Source organism: Lycorma delicatula, chromosome 6 (genome assembly GCF_047948215.1).
Source record: "Lycorma delicatula isolate Av1 chromosome 6, ASM4794821v1, whole genome shotgun sequence".
Lineage (NCBI taxonomy): Eukaryota > Metazoa > Arthropoda > Insecta > Hemiptera > Fulgoridae > Lycorma > Lycorma delicatula.
Window position 1 is genome coordinate 26,586,928 of NC_134460.1, and position 27,921 is coordinate 26,614,848.

A 27,921-nucleotide genomic window follows, 5' to 3' on the forward strand; every position below is an offset into this window, starting at 1 on the left:
ATGTACACTAGCATGTAGTTGAATAATGTTTTCTAACAATGTTTGACTTATATTACAACAGTGGCTGTAAAAAATATATTACTTAGTAAAACCTGAAGGTAAAACACAACAAAATATTCTTATGGAATGTTTCCTTCAAATCATTTCTTGCACGACTACAGTTTTGCAAATCTGGTTGCTAATATCTCAAAAACAAGTTTCATCACTGTTTTACTTAAATTTTTGCATGAAAATCATATTTTATGGTATATATCATGCTACAAAGTGAAAGATAGATTCAAGATGATAAATAAAATAATTCAAAATTTGATTTTGATACTGTGCACATCTAAATTTGTTTCTATCAAATAAATCATACTCAATTTTGTAATTTAAAGTCATTTCCAGACTCTTTAATATCCTGTGCAGTAAAAATAAATGTCATCATAAATAAAATATCAATAAATTTAATTTATGTGGAATAAAAAATTGCTTAATAATGAATGAAAATAAATAACAAGAACAAGATGTTGCATCATGTTGCTATTGTGTAATGCTAATAACAAAATGTACCGTAACTTTTCCTATAAGTATCGAAGTAAAAATAATTAACAATAAATCACTATTATAAAAGTATGACTCACTTGTATTCAGCATCGACCATGGCAGCTGGGTCAGACTGTTCAATAGCCTCTTCAAAATATGTCTCTAGAGATGGTAGGAAATCTCTTTCTTTAGCTCTGCAAGCTTCTAAATTGTCTGGCAAGTGATTCCATAATTTTGTCAATTCAGGGCTATAAAAATATATAAAAAAAGGATATTCCAATTGAAAAAAAAAATTCAACACAAAAAGAAATTATGTTAAATCATGATTAAAATGCTAATACAATAATCAAAATCTGATGACATTTTTTAATAGTCACATCAAATTTCATAAAGTTTTGGAAAACAAGATTATACTGCAGAAACAATTATAAAAAATGTTATTAAAAAATAAATCTATATGGCCATTAACCATCTGTAAACCCTACAGAAAAAGGATATGGATAAATGTAGATATACAATATCTACATAATGTTTAATTCTGTTAAACAAACCACCTAGCACAAAATATTGAGATAAGATATATCTTACTTTAATTTTTCATGAAAATGCTTTTCCAGGATCCCTCATCTTTAGTCATGATTAATAATTCGGTTACTGCATAATAAAAATTTAAAAATAGAAATACTAAAATAATGAGAATTGTGCACTAATTTTCCCAAATGCTACTATTTGTTGCAGTTTCTATAACACTATCTCCATCAAAGATTGTCTGATGGTTTATAAAACTGAAAGTTTGTTTGTATTTATATGTGTAATATTTTCCTAATATATTTCATTTTATGTCATATTTATTAAATTCTAATAAAGGATTTGTTTAAATGCAGAGTTTAAAGGGCTAAAACAGAATAACAATGAAAGCTACTATTTTTTTTTATTTTTCTGAAAGGGGTGAAGAAAAGTAAATAATTTTAAACAATGATTGCAATTTTCTCAATTTAAGACTATATTAAACAAGATATTCACTTGATTTGGGCTTGCAAATACTCTTCAGATAAGTGTCTAAAAAAACATTTTCCAGGTTTTTTTATTTTAAGGGGTAAAAAAACAATTGTTTTATACATTTTTGCCATTTTATGCTACCGCTATTGAATCAATCTTTATGAGATTTGGTAAGATTGTGATGGTAATTTATTTTTGTAATTCTGATTATGTACAGTATATAGAGAGTAAAGCCGTAACAGGAAATCTAAAAACAAATTGGGTCCTGTTACTCTTAAAAACAAACCCAACTATTACTCTGAAAAAATTACAATACACTGACAATCTTTATAAATTGAACAGGCTTTAAATTTTATTTATCATTATTATTCTTATAAGCATGAATTAAATGAACAGAGTGGGTCCAGGGGACAGAGACCCTGGCTAGATGGGAAGGGCACGTGAAGCAAGTCCTGGACTGACCCCCTGATTGCAATGGGAAATGCAAGTAATCATACAACGCTGTATAATTAGTTGAAGCTGGAACAAGGATGTTAGTAAATTTATATAACACATCCCTTTTCCTTATTCTCAAATAATGCCTCCCATATTTTAGATCTTTAATATCTTTGATTATTTAAGAATGCATTATATAAATTATACTTTTATGTGTTAATCAGCACATTTAATTTGTACACATATAATATGATTATATCTATAATCATATAGAACTGAATTTCTTACAGCAAGACAGTTATTTTTTTAAAAGCAAACTTAAAATTCACCAAATGGGAATTAGTAGACAAAGATAACAAGAAAAATTATAATCACACCTTACCACAATAAAAATTAATTACCGATTTCAATGCAACAACAGTCACTGTATTTTTATTGTACAATTACAAATGTTATATACTAACATACTCACTTTCCTAACACATATTTTTTCTGAACAGCAGCTTCCTTCATTATTTGTGCTAACTTTTTACGGGGTCTTTTATTGAATCGCTGATTGATGCCACGTTTTTTACCATCTAACATTACAGCACCAGTATTATTAGTACTATTAGTGATGTCATCTTCAATATCATCTGGTGGTGCTGTTGGCCTTCTCACATGACATCCTTCATTTTTCCAGTTATTCCAATATTCTTCTCTCTGTTAAGTGAAATCAATTCATACAATAAATATGTTACTGTAAATTTACTTTTTATTAGACAAGTATAGTCATTTAACAGAATAAGTATAATTTTATTCATTGAATCATCAAATCCACTCATGGAAAGTAATTGACAAATGTGATATGTCTACAACACCATTAATCACCAGGTTAAAAATTTATACCCGTGGTGGTCATTTTTTTTACGGTGTGCACGCCTATTTTTTTTTTTATTGTAAGGGTTTACAGAAAAAATCATAACTAAAAAACTGGATGAAACAAAAAGAAATTTATTCATACTTTCTCAATTTAAATGACTGGTCCAGTGGTTTATTTACCTATCTCTCTTCCTTCTATGATGAAATTACCAATAAAGTTGAACATGAAAAAAGGTAAAATTTCACTTTTGGTAATTTTTTTCAAGAGGCAGGGATGGTATAAACAGTTTGAATTATTTTTTATATCTAGGTATATGTTAGTTGTTTTACTAAAAATAATATTAACGGTGATATATATTTCCCCCTAAATCTTTATAAATTTTTTGAAAACCAATTTTTTTTTAATCTAAATGATGGCTTCATATAACTCTGATGGGACTGGAGATAAAAACTTCAAATTTGCACAACTTGGAGTTTTTTTTGTAGATGTTTATGGCAAATAAAAAATGAAAAACCTGTTAAAAACGATACCATTTCGGCTGTGATCCAAGGGGTTTCTTGTCTTCTTTGCACTTTACATAAAAAATGTATCTATGCTGTTGATGTTTTCAATATTTCTAAAATTATTAATGATAATACAAGTAACCTAATACAATTTTGATTAAAAAATGCTTGCTTACTCAAACTGAGATTTCAGTGAGTAGCCTACATCTATTTTCAAGAATTCATTTTTATTTCTATACTGATTTATTTTTGTAAATACTATCAAAGAAAAATTAAATTGTAGCAAAATGTTTGCTAGCTTTAGCTAAGCTTCTAGCAGCTTGTGATTAGAAAATGAATATATTTCATCAATGTTTAGTAACTGATTGTTTATGGTCTTTGCAGGCTTGCCTTTGCCACCTCTCATTTTGTTGTTCCTCCCACACCATCACAGGCATTTTTCCCATGGGATGATCCAAGAAGTGCCATTCGACTTCAAGGTTGAAGTTTTTTTTGTGACTGCACAAATTAGGGCAATGTATTGCTATATAAATTAGGGGCAATGTATTGCTCTTGGTCTTCACATTCATACAGTTCTTTGTTCTGCTTAGAAAAAATACTTTTGAAACAGTTAACACAAAGATACTTTCCAGGAACTAAACTTAAATTTTGAAAAATGTGTTCTTTAAGAGGTTGCTCTAATGTTACATGTCTAAGTTTTTCTTAATTGTTTTTTTATGAGTTCTCAAAGGGTCACAAAGGAACTGTCCATACAGATGACTAAATTTTGACAATAACATTTTTTCATGATATTTACAAACACTAGTGACATCTGAATTAACATATAAAAAAATAATTTGTTGGTTTTCATCAATAAATTCACAAATTTTAATGAGTTCTTTTGGTGCTGTACATGCACTGTTTTATCACACTCTTCATTCACATAAATTACTATAGAAAATTCTTCTTCCATTGTTTTATGTGAAATTACTGAAAATAATGTAAAAATTTAACTGATTTTAAAATTTGCAAATAAGATATTATTAAGTAAAAAACTTATTTATTTAATAAAAAAAAACACTTCCAAACACAGGATGAAATTTGAGACTGTAACTGCAAAGCTAAATGGTGTAACAAGGATAAATGAGCATTTTGCAACATAAATTTTCCTGACAGAAATGACTTCAAGCACCTGTTATAACATGAACACTGCAGTTGATTGGTTCAAACAAGTCGTATAAAAACATTAAAGTGCCAAAAAGACAAGAAATCCCCTTGGAGCACTTATTTAGTGAATCAAAATGGTATCGCTTTTAAGAAGTGTTTCATTATTTTTGAGAGATTATAACTGTTTTATCAGTACAAGACACAAGAAACCTTTTTATTTGCTATAAACTTCTACAAAAACACTGCAAGTTGTGCAAATTTGGAATTTTTATCACCAGCCCCATCAGAGTTATTTGAAACCAAAATTTGTTTTCAAAAACTCATAAAATTTTAGGAGTAAGTATATCACCATTAATATTATTTTACACATATAACTACACTACCATAACACCATATAACACTACTAACATAAAACCTACTAAAACTACGAACATACACCTGCATATAAAAAAATAATATCAACTGTGTATGCTATTCCTGCCTCTTGAAAAGAATTACCAAAAGTGAAATTTCACAGTTTTTCATGTTCAACCTTAATGGGAATTTTCTCATAGAAAGAAGAGAGATACGTAAATAAACTACTGGACCAATCTTTTACCTTGAGAAAATATGAGTGAATTGCTTTTTGTTTTATCCTTCCAGGACCAATAGTTTTTCAGTTATGAGTTTTTCCATAAACCCCTTTCATCACAAAAATAGGTGTGCACACTGAAACAAAAATGGCCACCACAGGTAAACTGCATAAATAAAAAATAGTTTTAAGGTTGTGAGATATGTAGGAAACAAGTGGGTAAGTTTCAATTTTTTTTTAATTGATCAAGCAACCACGCCTGGGTCGCTTCAAATGGATTGACCAGTATCAGAGTTCATAATGCAAATTAAAAAAAAAGATTAAAAAAAGTAAAATTATTTATTTTTTCAAATTAAATATTATTACTACTGTTCTATTTTTAATAATTTTTTTTTTAATAATAAATATTAATATTTTTATATCATTCACGAAAACAAAATATTCAGCTTATGCACAGTGAAAGCCTTTCCAAATAAAACAAAAAAATTAGAATCTACATGTTTGATTTGTATGCAACAATGATGTTAATTAGCAGAATACTGAAACAAAATTTTAAGATAGAGCAATACTGAAGAGTACGATATTTCAGTACTAACATTTTACAAATGACTAAGTTAATTCTATTTTTGAGATCAACCTGAGCTTTTCTGTCAAAAAATACTGTAACTTATAGATATAATTGAACCTTGGTTCACGATATCAGAGCATTGTTTCTTACTAAATCATGATAAAAAAGAAAATTAAATATTAGAAAATGAAAATATAATGTTAACAGGACCCCAAGGGACTGGAGTGAGAAATAAATTTTATCAGGATATAAATAACTGTCTGCTCTACATAAAAGCTGTAAATAACCAACATATAAATTAGTAGTAACAATATTAACTTATGATAATATAAAATAATGGGCAATATACAGACTGTCTCACAAAGTTCTACCAGGACTTTCATAATCTGTTCTACTTGTGAAAGTAATGGAAAAAGTTCATAATAAACATATGTCCTAAAATGTTTTGTTTACTAGTCATGGCTGGTGAAAGATTAGTACAAAAAGATTAGACTATTACCATATATATCAATATAGTATATAATAAATATATATATATATATGTATAATAAATTTACAAAAATAAAAAATTTTAAGATCTAATAATGATGCATTAAATATAATACAAACTACTATTTATTATTAAAGAACAGAAAACTAAAACTTTTTTTCTAATAGTCATGTTGTTCAGCAGAAAAAGACAGAAAAATAAAAATATCAAATTTAATAACTAATAGTAGTAAACTTATACATGTATAAGCAACTAGTAGACAGTTACAAGCATTAGCAATGAAATAAAATAACAGCACTAAGCAGTCATTAGCTTTACTCTTAAATCTGTAGAGCTAATTAAAATAATGAATGTCAGTTTACTTGACAGAACCAAAATAAAACAGGATAAAATCTGAAACCATATTACATTAGTAATACCTTAAATGATAAAAATGGAAACATAATAATACATCAAAACCTGAAAAGGAGTTAAAAAAGAGGTCAAAGAACATATAGGTGAAAATGTACAGGATTTATTAGCAATGGATAGAACGTAGAGAAAATTGGTTGTAGATGCCTAGATGTATTATTATAAATAATACCTGCAGTATATTTTTAACAGTTTCAGCAAACTTTACACCATCTGGTGGAGTCTCTTCTAGCAGTTTATAAACCTGCTGTGTAGTCTCACTCACCCACTCACTTTGTTCTGGTTTTAATTCATATGTTTCACTGAAAAAGGACAAATAGCAATTAATTATATTCATTTAATAACTTTAACTTAAATAAATGTTGACATGTAAAGTAAATCTATTCATAACTCCAACATAATAGATAGATTTTTTTTCAGTTAGTTGGTGAAACTTTTCCTCATGTTGGACTGAAAAATGCAGAAACATTTTCAATTATTAGCCCTCAATGCATTACTGATTTTTGTTATGAAATTACATTAATTTCAGAGAAAGTAATTGCAAGTAATGAAATTAAAAAAAATAAAAAACCTTTTTCATCTCCAAGGTTCTAGGTTACCAATGTAGTATCCAATTTAGATACAATATCCTTTATATATGGAGTAGCATGATTATATATAAAATTCAATAAGAGTTCTTTTCTTGCCATGCAAAAGCTGGCAAACAGGTATCTGCGATAAAGTAGGGAGTAATAAACTCCCGCCAACTTTGCATTCCCATATCCAAGAGCAAGAATAAAAAATGACACCTTAATATCAAATTTGTTCTTTCTTAAAAACAAAATATATATATATATATATATATATATATATATATATACATTTAATATATATTTATGTCCATGATTTTTTTGCAGAACCCATACTTTAAAAATAAATTAAAGTATTCTAATGAAACAGCATTTTTTTCTATAGAATACATAACCAGCCAATTTCTTCACTGTTGTCCTCTCTATTGTACTAGTTTCCACTTTTTCCTCAAGCTTAATATTTGTCTCTGAGATGTTGTCCTATTATTGTATGCCTTTTATGATACTTAGTATTAAAATGACTATATTTTATATTTTCTCCTTTCCCCTTACCTTATTTGTAAAAAAAAGTTTAGAAAGTTTTTAAAAAAATAGGGATTCTGTGGAGTAACTGCTAGACTATGATAAGTCGATGATGTCCAGTTCCTCAGAAATAATGGTTACAATATTATACAATAACATTTTTGGTCCTGGCTAAACTTTACACAGTCAACCGACAATTCTATTCTTTAAGATTAATTTTCACTTTATTTATACTCAGAATTATTGAAGAGGTTATTCATTAAATTTATTAAAAAGTGAGCAAGTTATTTATAAAAACTAATAACTAAAAAAAAAAGCAGAATAATAACTAAAAAAAGTCTAAGAACATATAACATTACTTGATTAGGAATAGTATTACCAGATTATGTACAATAAAAAATAAATGTTTCAAATATATATGTAAATTAAAAAATTGTTCTGTATGTAAACAACCAATAATATAAAATGTTCTTTAATACTTACGATTTGAATTTAACATGCGAGTTAAGATATTGGAATAATATTAAAAACTGAAGCAATACATAACGCCTGAAATTAACATCACTCAGTTGTAGATCTAATAATTTTTGGTTGGTAAGGTATTTAGCAAAATAATGTTGAGTTAAAACATTGCCATCTTCAACTTCATCGATTTTACTCTTTTTACTTGACAGTTTACATTCATCATCTAATTTGAAACTCTTGAATGCAGAAAGTACACATGCGGAATGCTGTAAATACAAACAAATTAAAATTCATTACAAATCTGTTTCACCCAACTAATTAAATGTATTGCAGTAATGTAAAAATAAATAATGCAGTTACATTCAAATCCATTATTGTAAATATAAACCTTACTTTCTCATATTTTAATTGAATGCTAAAAAAAATGTATAATTGTTTAAGATATAACAGTTACATGAAATGAAATTCAACTTAAAAAAAAAAGCAGTCTTGGAAAAAGACACTAACAGAAGAGATTGTAGCAACATCACAGATGTGATGTAAAATCCAGGCTATGAAGAAATTAGAAATATGGATTTACTAAATGGTTTAAGGAAACTAATATCATTTTAATATTCACAGAAAGCAGCTTATCCTTATATTTATTAACAGGAAAATAACTCTCCAGTTTAACTTTTTTCTTTAACTAAGTATCACATCAGTCCCAACAAAGTCAGTTATACTGGAGGCTAGTGAATTTTAAATAGATCTTTTCAGAAAATATTTTACTGTTATACAAACAGTAAAATATTTTTTGGTAAAATATTTTTGCTAAGTATATTTTCTATCTTCTTTTGTACAAAAATAACAATTTACAAAGTAATTCTTTTGTATTTTTAACCACCCGTCTCCAACTAATGCAATGCCACTTTTTGACCACTATATTGAAGTGAAAAGTTGACCAGAGAGGATAATTCAGAGATGGCATCTACTTGAATTGTAAATCAATATTTCATTTCATTTATTCTGAATTTTGTTACCAGCAGTCCAGCATTGTTTAAAGTTGCTTTATCTTTTCATAAAAAACTGTCATCTATCATATATGAATATATGTTTATCGATCATAAGATCAATAAACAAATATTAAAAAATAAATAAACCAAAAATGTAAAAATGATTTAAATTGGATTTCATAATAATTTAGTTATTATTATTGTTATTATTATCTTTTATGACCGCATAGGATCACTTTTTTCAGTCCACTATCCAAGTCTCTTCGATGGGCCTGTTTGGGTCTTGCAGTCCTCTCAGTACTTTTACATACGTCCCAATCTTTTGCCATTAGTATTGAAAATGTTCATGTTGTGAGTTTTTCTTGTGAGTGTGAAGCAAGTGCTTTTGTTCTTGATTTTCTTGGTTAATTTTATCTTATTTGTCGTGACTTCTGGTGTAAGGCTAATTTCCTTCAGATCATCACTTATTTCTCTGATTCATCTGCATTCTGTCTCAGACTTTTTCGAGTCGAGATTGTACTGTACCAGCGATTTCAGAAGTCTTGAATCTTGCATCCACATGATATGTCCAAAGAATCCTATAGTCTTCTCTGATGCATGGTATCAGTGATGGGTTCTAATTCTTTGTAGAAGATATTGTTGGGCTCAATAATTCACCCCTGCTTGTGTTTTTCGCACTTTTTATTGAATAGGTTCTTCCAATTCTTCTTTTGATTTTCTGGAGTCTGTCTGTCTTTGATTGTTTGTTCAGGTAGAAGAGTTCTGCTGCATAAGTAACTTCTGGTTTTGTAACTGTGTTGTAGTATCTTATTTTTGCGTTTATTGATAAGCATTTTTTATTGTAAATGTACAAAGTTAATTTTTGACCTTTAGCTAGTTTGTTTTTTCTTATCTGGATTGAGGTTTTTTTCATCTAGGTTGTTTATTACTTATCCGAGGGATTTAAATTGGGTTACTATTTTGATTTCACTACCATTTATGTTTACTTCTTTAAATTGTGTTGATTTTTGAGGTATAATTTCTGTCTTTTCAAATGATATTTTGAGGCCAATTTTATTTGCAATGTTTTGAAGTTCTAATATCTATGATTTAGCTTCGTTGATGTTGTTTGCTAGCAGTGCCAAGTTGTCCGCGAAACCAAGACAGTTTGTTTTGATTTTTTGGCCTACTTTTACTTTTGGGGGCATTTTTGAGTCATTCCCTCATTACTATTTCTAGACCACAGTTGAATAATAGTGGTGAGAGCCTATCCCCTTGGTACAGTCCTGTATTGATCTCAAATAGTTCAAAAAGCTCACCTCAGAATTTTACCTTCGACTTAGTGTTTGAGAGGGTGTTTTATCATGCTTATTAATTTAGAATGTAGTCAGAGGTGTCTTACAATTTTTAGTAGGGATTCTGTGTGGATGCAGTCATAAGCTTTCTTGAAATCTACAAATGTTATCACCTCATCTCTTTCAATTCCAGTTGTAATTCATTATTAGTTTCAGACTCATGATCTGGTCTCGAGGTCTGAAAGCTTCCAGCTATTCTCCTAGATCTTTCTCGAGTTGTGAACCGATCATGTTGAGAATGATTCTTGAAAGAATTTTGTATGCTGTATCCAGGAATAAGATTCCCCTGTAATTGTTAGGATCTGGTTTGTCCCCTTTTTTGTGTAGTAGATGGACAGGGGCTGTCGCCCAGTGTTCTGGTAGTTCTTCTTTGATTCACAATGTTGACAAGCTGTTGATGAATGGCAATTTTTGCTGTTGATCTTCCTGCATGTTTCCATATCTCTACAAAAGTATGATCTCCTGCTGCTTTGTAATTCTTCATCTTACAAAGTTCTTAGTACACTTCTTTTACTGTGAGAGAGTTGATGTTTTCTGGTGGTTTTTTATTAGAGTGGTGGTGGTGTTGAAGTTTAAGTTATATCAGTTCTTCACTATTTAGTAGTTTTGGCTAGGATTTCCGAGATTTGTCTTATTGTTATGGGCCATTTTACCATTTTCATTTAGGGTTGAAGGTTTGTATTTCTGGAGCTGATTTTTGAAGGTTTTGTGACAGACACCCGACTGTGTTTTACTGAACTCTTCTTCTATTGACTTCAATGTGTCTTCATGGTGTTGTATTTTTACTCTCCTTAGGTTTGGGTGGTTTCTTCTATGTTTTACTAGATTTTGGAAGGATGTTTCTGATTTTTAGGATTGGTGAAACAGATATGCTTGATATGTTTTCTCCACTGTTTCATCACATTTGCTATTCCACCACTGATGTTTTTTACAGGATTTTATTGGAACTAATTCTTCAGTGATTTGTTTAAGGTTGTTGACTAGATCTTACAGTTTACTCGTGATTGTTATTTTTTCCGTTGCTTTTTGGTAATGTTCATTCTTGATTAGTTTGATATGGTTTATTTTTCTTTTAGTATTAGGGGCTTGGTTTTGTTGTTTTCTTTGGGGAGTAAATTTAATCTCAATTTTGACTACATAGTGATCTGAGCCTGTGTCTACTCCTCAAAGGAATAAACACATTGTAGATCTTGTGGTGGCGGCGTTTGTCCATGAAGACATGGTCTAATTGCCATTCTCCCTAGTATTTTACAGCTTTTGAGGTTTCTTCTTGAAATATGTGAATTTTGAGATTAGGTTATGGTTTCAGTAGAAATTGACGAGTCTCTGTCCATTTTTGTTTGTTTTCTTTTGGGTGGGCCATTTTTCGATGATGTTGCAGTATCTTCTTTCTCTGTCTAGTCGAGCACTGAAGTCTCCAATTAATTGTTTAACATGGTTTTTGGGGATGTTACTTAGTCAGGTCAAGTAGATCCCACAAACTTTCTGTTTCTTTACAGTCTTTTGAAGTTATTTTTATTATTAGTGGGTGCATGGGCATTTATTATAGCGTAGATTTTATTAGATGCTTTTAGGGTGAGTGATGAGTATCCTGGGGATTGTGAGTTGAATTCTTGTATAAAGTTTATTATTTTGAAGCTGACTAAAAAGCCTGCTCCAAACTGTGGGACATTTTTCATCACTCTTTTCCCAGTTACACCTTTGTAGAGCTTATATTCTTGAGATTTCATGGCGTCCTGATTGGTGTTTCTTACTCTCTGCACACCAATAATGAGAATTTCGTGTTTGTCCAACAGGCCAGTTATTATTTTTAAATAATTGATTTACAGTAAAACAAAAAATGAATCTCAAAAATTGTAACTTTCTATTTCTGTTTAGCCTCTGGAACCATTGTAAGGTATTACTTTAGAGGATGAATAAGGATGATATGTATGAATATAAATAAAGTGAAGTCTTGTAGAATCTCAGATTGACCATTACTGCAATATGTGGTTAATTGAAACCCAACCACCAAAAAACACAGTAATCCACAATCTAGTATTCAAATCCATACAAAAGTAAATTGCCTTTATTAGGATTTGAACCTTAGAATTCTTGACCTCAAAATCAGCTGAATTTTGATGACAAGTTCACCAGTTTTAATAAAAAAAAAAACTAATCTTTTGGGGAAGAAATTATTTTTTCAAAATTATAAATTTTTTTAAAGAATACAATTTAGATTTGTAAATGAGTTTTAGTAGATACATTTTATACTAACAAATCTGATTATTTCTTAAAATCTTATATTGAAATAAAATAATTAAAATAAAAAAATACTCACACTTGAAAATACTTTCCACTGCATTTTATTATAACACTGATTTGGATTACGGAAAAAATCTTGTAGGGCCCAAAACTTTGTATACAGATTATAATCGACTTTGATTCTGAAATATTAAAATAAACACTTTATTAAAAATCCTTAGACTTATGATTACTACAACTTTCCTAGAGTAAAAAAAAGAAAAAAAATCATATGCAATAATATAAATAAGTAGCCGATTAGGACAAACAAAAAAAGGTAATTTGATATGTAGAACTACATTATACAGTATTATTTATTACAGAGAATGTAATTATCAGAATTTAACAAATATTTACATTACATGGAACGCTTTCAACCATTCCACACAGTTCATAAAGGGATTCCCAGTCAGAATCTCAAAGAAGTCTCTTTAATCTGATGGATTTTACCCTATTATTATTTTTCTAGGTTTAATGTAACCTTAGAAACTACATACAAAAAATGTATTTTTGATGAAAAAGGGTATATATAAATTTATACTATGAATGCTCATTAATATATGCGATACTGTGTATCACAACACAGAATTATAAATAACTATTTAATTATAATTAAATAACTGTGAAATAACAATAATTATTATACATAAATCTAAGGAGTGATTCATTTTCCAAGACACATGCAATTACAACACTCCTTCCAAGCATCAGACAACTTAGAACTATCATAAATATGTTAAGCTTGAAAAATGTAGCAGAATCACAGAAATAATGGCTTTTATTAACCTTGATTTTGAAATGATATTACCTCAATAGCATACATAGTATAGAACAAAACTACATCTTCTTTTGTTTTTTAATTTGAATATATATTTGTTAAGCATTCCATGTTTGTACAGTTTGTATCAATTCATAGAACAATGAAGTATAATGTATTATAAACACAATAACCCTTCAAGAATTATGGCAATATTTAGGATATGTACATATAAATTTACAATTTTTATTTTGTGGAGTGATGTTGGCAACTATTTAATCTGTTGAGTTATATTTTTTTGTAAAAGATTTTTATTACCTGTCAGTGGATTTTTCTTCTTCAAATTTATCTTCACCACCATCTTTTGTTTCCATAGGTTCATCAGTACTAAATTCAGTAACATTTTCCAAATTAAATTCACTAACAATGTTCAATCCTAAAAAAAAATTAATAATAAAATAAAATCTCTAGTCATCATTTAATACTGAACAAATGAATAATATTGTCATACGTTATTGGCTCAACAAAGGATACTGAGGAATTAATTATACAAGTTAAAATTCTTACAAATACAATTTACTTTCTCTTTAGTTTGTTATTATTTACAAAATAAATAAATTATGTTACAAATAATAATTCTGTTTTTAATATGAAATTTACAATAACTAATGAAAATGTATACAAAATGAAGTGATTATTGAAGTGAGATTATAATTATAAAATTAATAATTATAAAATTAAGAATATTATTTACTTATACTATTCACAGAAAGCTACCTTATAGCTTTTTAATGAATAAAAAAACCTTATCCATAATCACAAAACAAAACACTGTTACACTTTTATCACAAAGCAGAATACACTTGCATGTTTAACAATATTATTATACATTCATGTTACTGCACATCCTGCTGGGAATATATATATATAAGGGGAATATATCCCCTTTATTCTATTAAATATAACTATAATATGATGAACATTACTATGTGGACATATTTTCAAATAAAAACAATAGAAACAATATACATAAATAAACCACAATAGTCTCCTATAAACCACAGGCGACAGATATAACCTTGTCATAATCCATAAAATATCATTTATAAAAATTAAAATAAATTAGGATAATGATCTACTTCTGATAATAAAAATATAAGTATAAATAACGAAAATAGAATATCTTTACATAATAAAAGTACATATAACTAAAATTAAAATTAACTCAATTAAAAACAAAATTTGGCACAAAATTACTACAGTACAGAATCAAATAAAATTTCTTCTTACCTTATCTTATTATTTTTCTTTTTTCATTTATACACCAATAGGACTTTTGAAAATCCTCACCATCAGTTGGTTAAAATTAGATTTTTTTTGATTTTTTAAAAACTTCATCACACATCAAAATATTACTACACATATTATATATGCAAACAATTAAAAACTTAAAATTCTTTAAGAAATTTAATTTCTTTAACTTATTACACATGTTTTGTGGCCAGCCACTAATAACAGCACTACATTAATTGACAAAAGTGCTAGTATCTGTAGCAGCTTTCATAAGAGAATCATTATCAAACATGTCTGCAGATTATCAAGCTGAATTTCAGTTTGTATTTGTATATATATGATATTTTTCTAAATTGTTCATTTTTTTATTATTAGTTTTTTTCTTTTGTGATCTCTATTTTCAAATTAGTATTTAATTCATTATTAGATGGTCGGCAAAATTAGAAAATCCTACTTTATTATTTTTATAATTTTTAAAGTGTTCTGCAAATCTTGCTCTAAATGATCTAATAATTTTCCCAATATAAATTTTATCACAGTCACTACATGTTATTTTACAGATGCCACATAAACTCTTAATATCATAATTATCATTATGGTTTTTTAAATGTTTTATTATATGATCGCTTGGCTTATACGCTGGTTTATATTTTACAGCAATATAAACATTACATTATCAATAATATTCAATACATATTGTCAATGTTTTACTTATAGGTTTAAATGTTTAACATTACTAGATTTTAATTTTTGTTTTTCATAAATATTATCAATAATAATAATTATAAATAAGGTGTTATATCCATTTTTTACTGCAATACTTTTTATAATATTTATTTCTGTATCTAATTTTTCCCTGTTGTCCTGTATGTAATGTATCGCTCTATTTAACGTATTTGTGAATATATTAACTTTGTATGACCAAGGATGATTCGATCCTCTGTTAATAGTTGCTTCACTTGATGTAGGTTTTCTATATACTGATGTAATTTTATTCTTTTTATTGATTTCAATATTGACATCTAAAAAACTTATTATTCTGCATTTGTCTGTATCAAACGTAAATTTTAAATTATCATGATAAGAATCGAGTTTTTTCAATATCAATAAGATGTTCATAATCTATGACAGGATCAAAGATTACCAAAATATCACCAACATATCTAACCCATAATAGAATTTTGTGTATATGAGTAATACCATAAACTATCTTATTTTCAAATTCTTGCAAATAAATTTCAGATATAACACCTGATACAGGATTGGTAAAATATTTTCTTGTGTGTAATATAAGTTATTGAATTCAAAATAATCCTGTTGACATATACTTTTAATAATGGTATGAATATTATCAGTAAAACCTTTTTATTACACAAATTGTATGATCTATAGGAATATTAGGGTATAATGTTGGTTATGTGATAAATTATCATTCTAGTATTTTCATTTATCATTAAATTTTTTAATTTGTTAACCAAATCATACCCATTTTTTATAATACATTTATATTGTAAATCAACTTTAGATCTAAGTAACTCATTAATTACCTTAGTAATAAATTAAAAAGGTGCAGATTTAAAGTTTATTAACAGTAAACAGTAAAGTTTATGTATTTTAGGAAGATCAGTAAGTTTAGGAGCAAATGGTTTAAATGGATATAACTTCAATTTATTTTAACAATCAAAAATTGCTTTATAAACTTTTTGTAATTTTTAAAACTTATTAGTTGGTTTTTTATTCGTTTAAAACTGTAAATTATATACTTTTCCATTAAATTATTATAATCTTCAATTTATCTTTTAAATTATAAATTGTTCTCTTATTAAAAAGTGGTTTCTTATTTATATATTTTCTTAATTTTATATATGTTATTCACAATAGTATTACGTAGTCTTTACCTTTGTCAGATCAATAGCTATATTTTTGATATAATATTGCTCATTTTTTATTACTCTTATTATTAACTGGTAAATTAAAGTTTAAAAAATTAGCAATTATTAACTTTTCATTATCATTAAAACCAACGTTTGTTAGATTTACAGGGTCATTATTATCACATTTACTTGAAACTTCTTGTATAGTCACTAGATTTAAATTACTTGTTTTTTCTGTGTCCTTAATATTAACATTACACTTTCTATGAAAATTATTACTATAAAAAATTTTATGTCTATTATTATTTTCTATTTTAATCAAATCATCTATTTTTTTAATTTGAGATAATTTTAGTCAACATTTATTTACATCAATATTAATTCATTATATAATCACACAGAACATTTCCCAAAATTTTTAATAAAGATTTGTATTGTACATTTCAACATTTATACACTTTCTTTTTTAATAACCTTGTTTTATTCTAAATCTTCATGCAAAAAATTTTGTTTTGTTTTTAGAAAAAAATATCATACATACAAACTGAAATTCAGCTTGATCAATCTGTAAATATAGTTTGATAATGATTCTCTTATCAAAACTGCTACAGGTAGCAGCACTTTTGTCAATGTCAGGTAAAATTTATACTATATTAATGCAATGCTGTATTAGTGACTGGCCACAAAACATGTAAAATAAGTTAAAGAATTTAATTTTTTTAAAGAATTTTAAGTTTTTAATTGTTAGACTGCATACATATGTAACAATATTTTAATGTGTGATTTTCAAGTTTTAAAAAAAATTTTAATTTTAACCAACTGATGATGAATTCCCCGGAAGCGCTATTGATGTATAAATGAACAACGAAAAATAATAAGATAATGTAAGAAATCTTATTTGATTCTGTACTGTGGTGGATTGTGTTGAATTTTGTTTTTCCTTTTAATCAATTAGTACAGGGGAAAATATGGACAATAAAATAAAGAACTGATTTTACTAAATTAATTTATAATTGATTATATTATCTAACAACAGTTATAACTTAGTAAGAGTTTAATTTAAATATTCTGGATTAAATTAATTATTAAAAATTAATATACTGTAATAAAACCAACCTGAACGTTCAGAAAATGGGAAAAATTTTGCCAAAAACAGAAGAATTCTACCACAGAACACAGTATTCTGTGATCGTGACAATCTTCGTAACAAATCTGAAAAAAAAAAACAATTAAGTAATGGTAAAGGTGAATGAGTATAGTTATTTATTTACAGGCTAAACCATACAGATTAATAATAAATTTACAGAGGTGCACATCAAATACTTGTACCCCTTGTATTTGGGCTCAAATAAACTGTAACAATATATTTTGTTGTTACTGGGAAAATTTATATCTATCTTATGCCTCTGTATAGCCTCATAATTATTATTCAAAGTTATAAACCAGATATTTATTAATATCTATAAATAATCTACCCAAATGTGAAATATAGAAAAATGAAATATAATAATTAACCAACTGCAACTTGACAAGAACAAATGAAAGAGAGCACATGTCTCAAATGAGAGCAAATGTTTCAAGCACATGTCAAGAGAGCTGTCTTTTAATATTTTCATGACTTGTGTATTTTTATTTATAATAATTTGTATGTTCTACATCCAAAAACTGTATTATTTTCAAACATATATAATGTAAAAGGAAAAAACATGTTGACACATTACATCAATACTGACAAGTTTAGCTAAAGTAAGAAACAAATTATGTTAAATAATACTAATAAATAGTTTTTTAAATTTATTTCTTAAGACTGATATTATACATAATTTTGAATGATAATATTTGTAGAATAATTAGCTAAGTATTATGTATGAATGAATGTAAGTATGTGTATAATATATATATATAATTTTGTCTGATTTTTATAATGTGTATGTGAAAAAACACGTATAAAATTTATTTTTCCATTCATACTTGTATGTGAAAAAACTGCTTAGCTTTTCATAATTATCTGTTTGTGATTCGGTCATAATTGATAAAGATGAAGAAATTCTTATCTATTTTTTAATAAACAAGTTTGTTTATTGGCATAAAAGTCTTAGAATGATTTTCTAATCTAATTTTATTACGATTTACAGCAATATAAATACTAAATACAGAGGATATAAATGTAAAATGTTCAGGTTACAATCCAAAACATTTTGAATTCTACAAAAAATAAAAAATATTGTTAAAAAATTAATTAGAATATGCTTTTATATCAAATATATTTTGTTTAAAAAACTGTATAAAACTTATAAACTCTAAATTAAAAAAATCTTATAAAAATTATAAATTTTTATACACTTTATAGGGATGAAAACAGGGATTTTAAGTTACTGCGAAACAACCAATAACTAATTAATTAAATAAAGCAATAATTTATGAGTATATTGCTTATAATCATCAATTACAACATTACTGCACTGCAATTTACAATCCTAAATAATTACTTTATTTAAACTTTTTAGGTTTAACTATGTCTGTTTTGTTAACTTTCTAAATAAATTCACAATTTATCATACTTTTATTTTTACAAACATTTTTTTTAAGTATAATAATAAACTTTAAAATCTATATTATTCCAAAACTGAAAAATTAAGCACTTTTTAAAATTCACTTAATATTATAAGATTTTAATCTTTTATTTTGAAGGAGCTCAGGTTTTATAAATATAAATACAAAAAAAATTTCTCTTAAAAATAATTTTTATCCTGGTGAGTATTGTTTTTTACAATTCTAAATGCAATTCTCATAAAAATACATCACAGCTTAATGCTGTAGAGATATTTAAAATGTAATGACAAAAGGCAATTAGCCTTTTTATTAAGATACTCAGTTTTAAAAAACCTTCAATCAGTACAATGTTTAATATTAAATTCTGATGAATCAGAATTACCCAATGGAATAAAAGATGCTCTATGATCAGAAAATAGGATCTGTGCTTTCAGTTAATAAATACGGATATAATTTTTTTTTTCTTATGATTTTATTTATATTGAATTGGGAACTTAATATAATTTTATTCATTTTTAGTAATAATAAAATATAAATATTTATATGGAATAATAAAAAAGAGATAAAAAAAATAATTTTAATGAAAAACCTTTACAAGACAAATAAGGAATCAATTCAAAAAAAAAAAAAATCTTAAATTGCAATCAAATTTTTACCTAAAGATAAAAAAGTTAAAAATGATTTCAAAGTCAAATGTTTCAACTACAAAACACACCAAGGAAAAGAGGAAATATAATACAAGTGATGAAAATCTTTTATATTTACAGTACACAAAGCATAAATGTATGATGAAAAGTACTTATATCAAGTACAAAAACTTCTTCAAATGAATACAAAACAAAAAATGATTACTATCTTAAATTCTTTTTTTCTTTTTGTTATAATCTCAGATATGCCGTACATAAATGTAAATGAGAATGAAATGATGAGGGATAAAAGGTCACTGCCCGGAACTGAACCCTAGGCCAGCTGATTTAGAAGCCTGCTAACTACCGTACCAAACAGCCAAGCAACAAATTACACAAAAAATTAGATTGCAATATTGTACATACCGTTGCACATACGCAGAAGATTATTTTTACAAGCACCAACAAACATATCTTCTTTCCATAGTTGCACATTGTTTTCAACAAAAGTAAATAACTTTTCACATTTATCCAAGGTAGAAGCATCAAATATATCACCTAACAATACAACAGGCATTGTAGTTGTCACTAAATCTTTTCGACATGCATCTATACAAAGTGTTAAGTAACATTCCCATGTTGAAGTATTTTGAGGACCTTCTGACAACAATACTAGTAAATGGTCACGCAACACTTGATCCAAAACTGATCTTTTGTCCACTTCCCTAAAATAGAAGAAATACAAATATATTACATTACCTACAATGAATTTTAAGTTTAGAAAATCAAACATATATACACCAGACTGCATGTCTTACAGTACAAAACTATCTACTGATAACTCAGGCAATAGTAAAAGGAAGGAATAAATCACTGATTTCATTTTCAGTAAATATTTAGGATTTTATATCTTTATCATTGAATTATAACATAACATTAATATAGAAACAAACAAACTTCCTCTCAAAAACAAATAAGCATGAAAGTCCTGGAAAAAAAATCACTAGAAAAAGCATCCTTTACAACCTAGAGATAAATCTAAAAAATGTGAAACAATTCGGGGAGTAATAAAGCATTCTAAAAATTAAACAACATAAATTTAAAGATAAATGTAATTGGTCAAAAGCCACATTTTTTAATCAGTTTTTACATACTAACACAATTAAAACCACTCAGAGCAGTTTCATACAGTTGCTGTTTATTGAAGGATAATGACCACAGTAATCAATGTTACTTAAATAAAATAAATACTAATGCATCTTCTCCAGTTGTTAAAGTCAGCTTATGAAAAATAAGAATTAAGGCTGTAATTAAAATAATACTGTCAATTAAAAAAAAAAATTGTACTCAATTTAAAAAAAATTACAATCTTTAATAATTATTTTACACAAAAAAAAAAAATACAGTATTAAGTGTTCCTCAATTCTGGTGATATATACATTATTAACATTTAAGTACAAAAACGTCAGATGGTTCTACGTTCCGTAGTAATTACTGAAAGTTATTTAGTATCATTAACAGATTCAAAAAAGGTTATAAATTCAACCTGTATTTGTTTTTGTTAGTTTGCACGTAATTTTTTCTATTAATACAATTGAAATAAATCTTGATGCAATTGACACAGCTGCTTTTTGCGGTGTTACCATGATTTTGATAAAAGTTTTTAGACACAAACTGACTTCAAAAAACAGGAGGTTATGTAGTCTACATAAAAATTTTTTTTTGTTCATGCATTAACTATTTTCCTATTAATCCGATTGAAATAAATCTTGTTGCAATTGAAGACCTGCATTTTGTTGCAGTACCATGATGTTAGAAAGAATTTTTTGGACATAAAATTTTTATGTCGTCCAGCCGGTAGGTAGGGGCAGTGGGAACCCTGATATTCTATACGTATGTCTCAAGTTAGATGATGTTATATGGTCTTATGTAGAGCATGTAATGTGAGTTTTTGCACAAAATAAATAGCACCATTAATAAAGTCATCAAAAATCAAGATATCTCATCTTAAACCTTTCAGACCCAATATACTTCTATATATATAAACGGCAATGCTCATATTGGTCTTCACATCATAATGTGAAGGCCAATATGCCAGGGGGTTATTACTTTTCCAAATACATGAATTTAAAACTTCAACATTAATTAATCTTTTAAACAGTTTTGTGTACCATATTTTTTTTCATGTTTATGTTCTATAGAATAGCATTGTAACATTTGGTCTCATACATCTACACCACCCATAAACTTAATATAATTATTACTACGGATAGCTTCAATTCAGTTTTATTGTATCTGTTTGTTTTTTGAACCAACAGATTCCTTATTCCGATTTGGTGATATGAATGAAACCACATGCTCATCATGTCATTTAAATACATCTTGACCCCGAGGAGAAGACACCCACCATGTGACGGGTCCAACCGTAATACCAGCCCCTCCGTACCCAGCATTTACGGGCTTTACCAGCCATTTGAATACAGCTATGTCACCAGAATGTAACACTATAATTTCACCTTTTGCTAATTTAATATTTTTACAGTTAACTGGAACATTTTTTTCTATTTTTCTATTAAGCCTAAGTGTCCCTATACAATCAATTTTATTTATTTTTAATAATTTTGCTAATCTAAGACTATTATAACAATTGTCCATCCACAAAGTATATCCTTTACCCAACAGGTTTTTATTCAATGTCAAGACTATACTCTCCGATTTATTTGATCCAGTAGTGATAAGAGCTGAATCAAGCTGCATATAATTACCAGTATACACCATAAAAAAAACAGGTATAGCCTGTGGTAGATTCACACAGTTAAAATGTCTTTACATTGAACTTTGCTGCTTTCAATGGCATGTCCTCACAAACTTTTCCATAAAAGTAAAGATTCATCTATGCAAATGTTCTTTGAAACTAAGCTGCTTGGTATTTACTTTTTCGATGAGACACATTAGGAGTAATTTTGAATCATTTGTTTGGTCCTTGATTGTTATTTAATTCAGTATTGTCAGAAAAGTGTAAAAATTCTGATAGTAATTCATACTGGTCACATGTCATAATAGAAGAGAATATTTTAGATTCCAATACAGGATTTTTTAAAAAAAATATAAACTGATGGTTGGTCTCTGTGATATGCCCATTAGAATAAACATTGCTATTAGTGAATAAATATCATCATTGCTACAGTCAGATCATTTTCATTGCCGAGAAAACATTGAAAACAACGTACCTAATTTTGCTCTTTCTTTTTGTGCATATCTGTTGGTTTCTACAACAATTTTATCCACACACATCAGTTAAAAAATACTTAATGTTTCTGAAATACTTTTAAAATTCACTAATGGTCCAGGATCACATATAAATTCCTCAGTATTACTGAAATAATTTTCCATACCCTCCCAAAAAAAAAATTATCATTTACACTTACCAGTACATGAACTACATCCCCAGAATCCAAATTAATCCTACAATCCCCAGAACCTAAAATTGTAAATATATCATCAGATTCATCCTCACTATCTGTATCAAACTGAATAAAATCTAAATGTTCAACATCAGATCATTTAGAAATAGAAGATACTAGGTCATCCAACAATTGATCTATTTCAGCATCGTTCAAATGTTTGCTTGTACTTTCACCAGACATGCTTTAATTTATCTTATAATTTTTTTAATAATAAAATGCAATATAATAAATTTTTATAACCTTAAAACTAAAACATGAAAACAATTCGCATATTACAAAAACACATGGTGTAAACAGAAACAAAACTAAGCAGTCTACCACATTTCTCTTCAGAAAAAACTAAACTAAAATAAAAATATAAAACACAAACTCTGCAATCAGTAGAAAATCACTAAAACACTCATATACGAAAATATAACCAAGAAACTACAAACCAAATGCATATCAAGAGAACGTATGGAACAGATGATTGGGTGAAACACTGAACGAAAAAGAAATGTTGTGTTCCTTCCAGACTTGATTATTCATTGTATAATAACCCCATTGTATAATCTTAATTATAGATAAAATAAAACATTTCAAACCGTACTACATTTAGTCTAAGACCTTTTAGTGCAAATTGCAGTTTCTTAGAGTGTAAAATCTGACGGCATGACGGAATGTGTAATATTACAGTAAAACACATTAGGATGCAATGCTTGACTGCGTAATATTACAGTCAAACGTGTTAAAGGATTAAATCCGATAGGTAGTGTTGTAAAATTGGATTTATTTACATTCTGACTTTTATATAAAGTGAAGGTTAAATTTTGTCAAGTTCTGCAATGTTCAGTTTTTTAACCTTTTATCAAACTTTCAATTGTGTTTATATATATTGTGACATATATATATAGATTAAATATATATATATAATTAATATATAATTAAATATATATATATATATACATTCAAATTTAGCAAAAGCAAAGCATTGCCGGATCAACTAGTTATGTATAATACACAGCATTGGTAGGAAGAGCGGGAATTTTATATTTCTATATATGTGCATCACATTACATGGTCTTTTGCAATCTCTTGCAAGGTCAGACAACTAAGTTTCTTCATAATACTTGTAACTAATACTATTGATATGTCATTAGTATGCACTGAGCAAAATGTAGTACATTATTTAATCCTGTACAAGTTTCTCAATCTTTCAGTCTTAGCAAATGCTTCTTTTATCATATGGGATATTCAGTACTTTACATGGATCTAAAAGCTTCTGATTTGACTTAGAACAACATAAAACTTGTCCTTTTGCAAATACTTTTCCCCCAAATCTACTACAGTTATAATTAATGTTGCACCTTGCAATTTATACACTGTTAAGCCAAAATTAAAGGTAGCATATGTCTTTCTACATCTCCATATACTTTAGTAGCTTGTACATTGTACTTATTTGTGTAATAGGTACACAACCACCTTCATCTTTCATTTTTGTACCTACTGTTTTGTCATCAAATTTTATTAACACAGCTTTTGGTAACTCACCCCTTACCAGTAGATCCCTTCCCTTCATAGGGCAGGCCATTTGAATTTCTTTAAAATAACCATTGTGCTGTTAATTAAACCATCAGAAATCGATATATTACACCTTAACATAACTCTTTGAACCCTCTGAAAATTTGTGCCATGCAAATTTGAACCAATGTGTAAATTTGTATGTTAAAGATACCCTCTTTTTACAAAGAATTTCCAATTGGTCAGTTGTAACTTTGCCAAAACAAAAGTTATTTTATAATAAATCAATGAACTCAATGTCATTTCTGACTCAAGTTTATTGTTAGCTCACAAAATGAAAACTGATGCCATATATTTATTTCTGCTTCACACCAAGAAGGTCGAACAAAACACCGACGGTCTTTGACTGCTGCATTATATCATCAAAAAGCACATTACCTCTGCCAAACAACTTTCATTATTAATCAGATACAGAAAATTATGAAATATTTTTAAAAAAAGATGGAACTGACATCAAAATTCAATAAAAAGTAAGAAATAATTTTATCCAAATACTTAATTACTAAGGACACTTTTTTGATTGGCACCAAAATACATGATCACACTTATGTGGTACTTGAGTGGACCTATAGATGGCATATATAAAAAGACAATCACAAATGGAAAAGCAATCAATCAAAGCACAAAAATATGAATTCCAACTGATGTAATATTGCTGTTGGTTTTTATGAATGTATGTGTATAGTGTTATAGAACAAATTTATACTATATCTAGAAATTAATATTGTAGAAGCAGGCGCCAATTAAAAAATGTGTCTAAGGAATTAAGTATTTGGATGAAATTATTTCTTACTTTTTGAAGTATTTTGATGCTGGTTCCACTTTTTTTTAAATAATTATTTTCAAATCCTTAATTGGCAAAAGGTTATAAATTAGAAAAAAAAAATCAGGTTGATGTAGGTATTCTAGTATCCTTGGTAAAGAATGTACCATCAAAAGTAATTTTCTATTCCAAATTGTTCATTTGTACAATTTATGGAAAAAACAAATATCTGTAGATAGCCATTTTTTTTTTTAATTAAAAATAATGAAAATTAAAAAAAAGTTTTCTTTATCTGAAGAAGTTAATATACTTTTTAGGATGAGTTTTCTTCTTTAAACATAATTAATTTTCAAGAAGCTATTCTAAGAAATTTAAGAAACTTTTACACATTAAAGGCATATTTTCTCTCTATTTCTATAACCTCACTGTATAGTACAATACAAACAATTAGACATACTTACAAAGCAGAAAGAGAATCAAAAATCTTCTTTAATGATTCTACATTTCCTTTAGCCAAAGAAACTTTAACAGCATCCTGAAATAATAAAAAAATAAAAATAGTATTAATAAAATTTAAACTAATTCAAAGCCACCTGCTGCATATCTGTTACTTAACTAATGGTGTCCTAAAATTAATGACAAAACATATTTGCAATGCCACCCCAATCTGTGTTATTTCAATGTCTTTCTTTATAGTTTTCAATTTTTGTCTTTTCAGCCTGAACTACCCTCCCTGCCACCCAAATTTTATAAAGCATTTGGAGACAATAAACTGAACCAACTTTCTTAAAATACAAAATAATTATGTACAGCATTCATAAACAATCTTGTTATATTAATTTAAATGTCTTAGAAGCACTGAAATCCAATATCTGTGTTCTAAAACATATGAGTTCACAGCTTCTTGTGACATAATAAGGGAAGCTAGATGTACTAGTCTATACTCGACATTTTAACTTGTGCTCATCCATAAGTTGTATTAATTTCAATCTGAAATTATAAAAGTGGTTTTTCATTTAAAACCCATTAATTTCTGCAGTTTACATGTTATCACACTACATCTTTGCTGATTAGTTTGAAGTTTAATAACTCTGTTCACAACTGCAAAAATTGAAAGGTGGACTATTTTATTTTAATCCCTTATACCAGTCCAGCTATGGAATTTCATTACTGAAATTTGTCTTCAAAAACTGAAGAGAAGTGCCCTTTTTGACTACTTTTTAACTTAATCTTTAAAACCGAATAAGATCATCATATTCTGTTTTTCTTTCTTATTGCCCTCTCTGTTAGGAGCATTTACAGTCAATGTCATTCCAGATATTGGCCATATTTCAAATAATTGCTATTTCAATCAGGAATTTTACTAAAATTATCCATAGTGTAAATCACAAAAAATTAACCCCCTGGAAGATAGAGAAAAAACCCTCACTTGAAATTTCAAAAAGTTTCTGTTAAAGTTGTATACAATTCTATCTGCTTTAATTACCATCACTTGAATTTTTTGCTAAAATATATTTAATTTCCTCAGTTTTTTGTCAAATGCCAAACTTGAATAAATATGAAAACCTATTTTCACCAAGAAGAGGCAGCCCAGTATTTCAAGTTTATTTTCAAGTTAAGAAAGAGAACCTATTACCAATGTTATCAAATTTGTTAATTGTTATTTCCAATTAAAATAAATTAATTTTAAAAATGTTAACAATTATTTGAGGATGTAACTTGTACAGAACAGTAGACTTCATAAGCATTTGTTATGAAATAATATTAACAAATGCCAACCTATGAAAAACAAATACAAAAAAAAGTTCTATAGTAGATAATATTCTGAGAACAATTTATCTGGTTATAATAAATGAAATATCGGTATTAGAATAAATGTCAATCTTTTTTTTCTAAATTTCATTCATAAGAACCATTTAGCTATCTCTTATAGAATATGATTTAGCTATACTCAAGAGAAAACCAAATTCAAATAATGCTATAAAATAAAATGTTTTTTATTTAAGGTTTAGTTCTTACTTGAAGTTTTAATTAGCTTTACAAGCTTATTCCTACAACCATCTCAAATTCATATTTAAAGAAAATCATCTACGTCAACCTATTAGTGTTGTACTAGACAAACACTTGTATATATAAACCCAAGAATACAGAACCATGACAAATATGAATAATATTAACGTATTGGTAGTTTCACATGTTATTTAAACTTAAAATGAATTATTCAATTAAATTAACTGTTTCTCTGATCCAGTTACTACTATCAAATTCTAGTATTTATAATTATTTCCTTCTCATCATTACTTATGGGTAATTTTCCAAATATATAATGTTTAAATTTCTTATTCCCTTATGA

The 27,921-nt window shown here is 27.3% G+C and overlaps 1 protein-coding gene across 3 annotated transcripts in view; it reads right to left on the bottom strand.

Moving 5' to 3' along the window:
* Hpr1 (THO complex 1-like protein Hpr1) overlaps positions 1–27,921 on the bottom strand; it is a 132,535-nt gene that overhangs the window by 21,928 nt on the left and 82,686 nt on the right. For all 3 annotated transcript variants that reach the window (XM_075369460.1, XM_075369461.1, XM_075369459.1), the window contains 9 exons: positions 26,030–26,103; positions 20,205–20,503; positions 17,716–17,811; positions 13,751–13,868; positions 12,713–12,818; positions 8,085–8,332; positions 6,683–6,812; positions 2,432–2,661; positions 624–773 (listed from right to left, as the gene is read on the bottom strand). In XM_075369460.1, coding sequence (XP_075225575.1) covers positions 624–773; positions 2,432–2,661; positions 6,683–6,812; positions 8,085–8,332; positions 12,713–12,818; positions 13,751–13,868; positions 17,716–17,811; positions 20,205–20,503; positions 26,030–26,103 — 1,451 coding nt within the window. The remainder of the gene's footprint in view (positions 1–623; positions 774–2,431; positions 2,662–6,682; positions 6,813–8,084; positions 8,333–12,712; positions 12,819–13,750; positions 13,869–17,715; positions 17,812–20,204; positions 20,504–26,029; positions 26,104–27,921) is intronic.